The sequence below is a fragment of the Sinocyclocheilus rhinocerous genome, unplaced genomic scaffold (genome assembly GCF_001515625.1).
Source record: "Sinocyclocheilus rhinocerous isolate Xijiao unplaced genomic scaffold, SAMN03320098_v1.1 scaffold605, whole genome shotgun sequence".
NCBI classification, from domain to species: Eukaryota; Metazoa; Chordata; class Actinopteri; order Cypriniformes; family Cyprinidae; genus Sinocyclocheilus; species Sinocyclocheilus rhinocerous.
The window spans coordinates 2081533-2086018 of NW_015661612.1; the positions used below are offsets into that span (position 1 = coordinate 2081533).

Genomic DNA, 4486 nt, shown 5'->3' on the forward strand with positions numbered 1-4486 from the left:
TGTTTAATTTTTATTGTGTTTGATTGTTAAAAATTTTTTTTGTTGTTTGTCTCAATAAATTGTGTTAATTATAAATACAGTGGTTAAATTTAAACATTTTTTTCTATTGCTTTTTGTTTTAAAAAAGGTTATAAAAATGTCAATAATTATCGATACCGAACGATATGAAACATTCTATCGTCGATAAATTTTTTAGCTATATCGCCCAGCCCTAGACTCTACTAACCAAAAGGATGTACCAGCAGTTCTAGAACAATTCCCTGTCTACCTGAAGATAGACTTTAAATGAGACACCCACCTATAGCACAAAGATTGATGCCTAGTGCCATCTGCTGTTTTTTTGTTTTTTTTGTAACAATGAAGACAGAGCTGCAATACAACCTAAAACACACCACTCATTTCACCTTGCAACTGAATAAAAATGTGATCAATAAAAATAATAAAAAAGTGATCAAATATACCAAGACTTCCTATTACATATCAGAATTTATCAGACAAAAGTGTGGCAGAATGGGTTTCTTCATCACCTGTAGGGGGTGCTGGTTGAATGGTGACTGGTGAAGGTTTCACTACAGGCAGAACGGTAGTCTGGAGAGGCTGGATGATGATGGTCTTAGTCTGAAGGGGGGCTGCAGCATGGGAGATGGGCACAGTGGTAATGAGTGGTTTAGGCTGAATGGAAACCTTGGGGCTAAACTGAATGAGTCTCTTCGCTGGTTGGAGAGGCTTTGCTGTGTGAACAAATGTATCATCTGATTACAAATAGAAGAATACTAGAAAAATTATTCAAATAAGGAAATTAATGTACTTCACCTACCTTTTGACTGACTGGTCCTCTTGGAAGGCTTCCTCTCAGCAGGTGCCTCAGCAAAGCTGCTTGAGTCAGAGCAGACAGACAGCGGAGAGGGCTGAGAATGCCAGGAGACTGGAGACAGTGCCTCGTCCTTAAAAAACAACATAGAAAATATGGAAAAAAAAAATTTAAAGAGTGTAGCAGCATAAGGTAGGAAAATCATGAAAAGCCGTCAGAGCCCTTACATAGAAAAAAAGAGAACTGAAAGTGCACTCAAGCATGGGAATACTGGGGTGTGAATCCAGATGGTCTAGAAGTCTACATACAGTATCATTACTTAACAGTTTGCACATATCAAACGACTGATCAGTTAAGCCATAAAAAGCTACACAACACCTATGATACCACCCACTACTACCTTATGTTTTAATGCGTATTCAATTATTTCCTTGCTGGTTATAACCGGTCATGTTTCTTTAAACATGTTAAAAATAGTTCAACTTTTAAAATGCATCTAGTCCCCTGCATTTAGTTTCATTCGCCCATCCATCTACTTTAGAAAGCAAGAGCGTGCTTCCTGTACGTGTGTACGTCCCTTTACAGGTTGTTGCATCATTCAGAACAACGTGTGTTAACATTCAGTATGTGTTATGCAAACTACAACAAACATTTTGGCATGTTAAACAATACACTGACTTCAACCACTTAGTTTTTTAGTTTCCTTCTCATCAAGACTGTGAAGTGACACTGAGATTCAAGTGTTTAGGTTTTTGCTAAAACAATGTGCATTTGTCAGTGATATTTCAGTTCTTTGAAACCTTGAAAGGGACACTAGGTGATTTTGAACAGTCAACACACATATTACAAAATAAGACTTGACACTTCTCAGTGTGAGATTAATTAGTTTGATGATGCGATGAGAGCCGATTAAGGAATGTGTTAACACACTGGACTCTTAATTAGACACCTAATTCACATGGGTGTATGTGTGTGTCTGCCCTATTGATCTCTGAACTACAGCAGCCGGCAAAACCAGTGAAGCTCAAACACACTCCATCTGTGCCTCTGACTGATTAAGTCAACAAATAAAGGCAAAAAACAGAACTGTAGTTGTGTGTATGTAACAAAAACAAATTTATAAAATAAACTATATAAATATTATAATATATAAGATACACCAAATATTATTTTCATAAAATGTTCTCATTTGATATTACTGTTATTATACTATATATATATATATATATAGATATAGATAGATAGATAGATACATAGATGTAAAAAATAAATAAATAAATTGCATGCAGGTTAGTTTCTCTGTGATTGTAAACAGCGTAGAGTTAAAAAACACTGGACATTTTCAAATCACACCTTGACAAATAAGATGCAAATTTCAGTGGGTAGAAATGCTAAAGGACTGCGTATTTGTTTTGGGGTGGAGTTTGACTCACATGTGTGGAGCACGGTGAGTTGGGCTCCACTGACGCAGGTGAGGACACTGAACTTAGCGTGTGGTTTGGTGACAGTGAGTCCACTGTTACATCACCATCTGTGAGAGCAGAAAAGGATAGAAATGCTTTCATACATTTCGCTTTGGTAATACTTGAAACGTTTCTCATAAATATCGAATTACTCTGAATTACTCTGAATTCATTGATGCTATAGACATTCAGGAACATTTGAAAAGAGTGTCCAGTCCACTGAAAACTTAAAATTAGTACCTGATCGTGGGCTACCGTTTTCTCTCCAGCCATTTGAGTTCCACGTTGGGGGCTCAATGTCAAAGTTCAGGTCAGGAACAGAGGTGCCCTAATAGAGGGTAGATCCAAAATGCTTTTGATTTATGCTTAAATTGCTTACATTTTCTGCAAATCTCTGGTTAAAGCTACGGTCAAACCAAAAAAAAAAAAGCAATCAACAAAATTGTCAGTCTTTAAAAGACGCAATTCGATTTTCAAAATGCAATTTGAAAAAAGAAAAATTAAACCCATATGTGATAAACATGTAACATATTTTGACAGATTGTCTTTGCAGGGGTTTGACTCACATAGCCTACACTCTCCACCAGAGCCTCCAGAAGCTCGTCAGCATCCCCAAAATCCTCCAGCTCATCAAACAAACTGATATCTACAGTAAAAGACATTGTTGTGAACTTAAGTGCAGCCGAAGGCAGTGATGCACAACAAAGAAGTAAAGCCAACAAACAAAGTGCTGAAAGCATGAGAGCAAGACAGGGAGTCAAAAAAGTATTAATTTCATAATCTTCTTTTGAGTTGTGGGTTCCTAACCAGGTCAAACTACCTGAAAAACCATTCACCCTGAGGTGTGATGTAAAACAAGCAATTTGGTATCAATTCCAGTTTCTTTTATATGTTAACCAAACCCTAACTGACACACTGTAATGTATTAGTTTAACTAGACATGTGTTATTCACAATACGATATGAACTATACGAATGAATATGAATATTATTTAAATATGAATGTATAAAGTAACCCATAAACAAATGTGTAATGACACAAAGTTAAATAAACCAAGTTGTATGTCATATTCTACTAATATTTCATATTTATTTTCATGTTTATAATTTTGATTAAACTACATTTTAAAAATGAAGCCATAAAAACAACACTACGAATGAGCAGGAAACAGGGTCAGTTATCTACAGCAAATTGAAAACGACTACATACAAGTCCTCTTTACGTATAGACACTTTACTATAAGTAAATATAGAAGTTGGCGTTTATCGCGAGCAGCACGCGCTGTCATGGATATTTCTAGAAAGTGTATCTTACCCCACTCTCCATCCTGATCGATGGAAATATCCCTCGCTTCCTTATTCATCATTGATGAATTCACGAAATCTAACATCAAATCTGACGACATTATGCCATGAACACATTAGTAAGGATTAAAAGTGAGTCGGATGATGATGGGGATTATCGCTGAGTTTTGTGTGGAGTTGTAAACACACGCATTTCCCGATACTGATGAAACTATATAACAACAATGCAGCAAGTACACGTCTAGTTTGACGGTAACTCTACGGGTGCCGGAGTGTTCTTCTTCTTTTTTCTTGGCTTTTGCATCTTGTAATTATTGCATATCGCCACCTACTGTACAGGAGTGTGTAGAGGGACTTGGCAGATACATTACTTGGGAAAAAAATAGAAATTTTTTTTTACACCAAACACCAACAGAAAAAAAACAAAGGGTTACCTTTTCGTTTCTAAATTCTTCTTATTAATCCAGTATTTTCAAGAAATATAAACAAAGCTTTGAATCGATTTCTTTCCATCCCTTGTTCTCTAAGAATATCTTCAATTTTATTTTCTTCTTCCATTTCCTGCCATTTCTGCCTGTATTCATGGTATTTATTGCATCGAAACAAGACATGTTCTACATCTTCCTTGGTTTGACATCTTGTACATAATCCATTACTCTTCCCTATTGTCTGCAATGTATCATTCAATCCAGTATGACCTAATCTCAGCCTTGAGTATACTACTACTTATCGCCTGTTTGCCATATTTATCCTTTTTCCTCCTACTTTTGCTTGGTTTATATGATAATGTTTAGCTTTAGACTCAGACTCCCATTCTTTTTGCCATATTTGCATTATTTCATATTTAATCTTGGCTTTAATCTCTCCTTTTCCCATTGAAATATTAATTTCTACTTGCTCTTTTTCCA

The 4486-nt window shown here is 35.8% G+C and overlaps 1 protein-coding gene across 1 annotated transcript in view; it reads right to left on the reverse strand.

Moving 5' to 3' along the window:
* Positions 1-3837, reverse strand: part of LOC107726471 (cyclic AMP-dependent transcription factor ATF-6 alpha-like) — a 41304-nt gene extending 37467 nt beyond the window's left edge. Inside the window, exons 1-6 of the mRNA XM_016536066.1 lie at positions 3589-3837; positions 2841-2920; positions 2515-2602; positions 2245-2342; positions 818-944; positions 528-731 (exon numbers count right to left, since the gene is read on the reverse strand). Of these exons, the coding sequence (XP_016391552.1) occupies positions 528-731; positions 818-944; positions 2245-2342; positions 2515-2602; positions 2841-2920; positions 3589-3679 (688 nt within the window). The 5' untranslated portion in view covers positions 3680-3837. The remainder of the gene's footprint in view (positions 1-527; positions 732-817; positions 945-2244; positions 2343-2514; positions 2603-2840; positions 2921-3588) is intronic.
* Between the last annotated feature and the right edge of the window lie 649 nt (positions 3838-4486).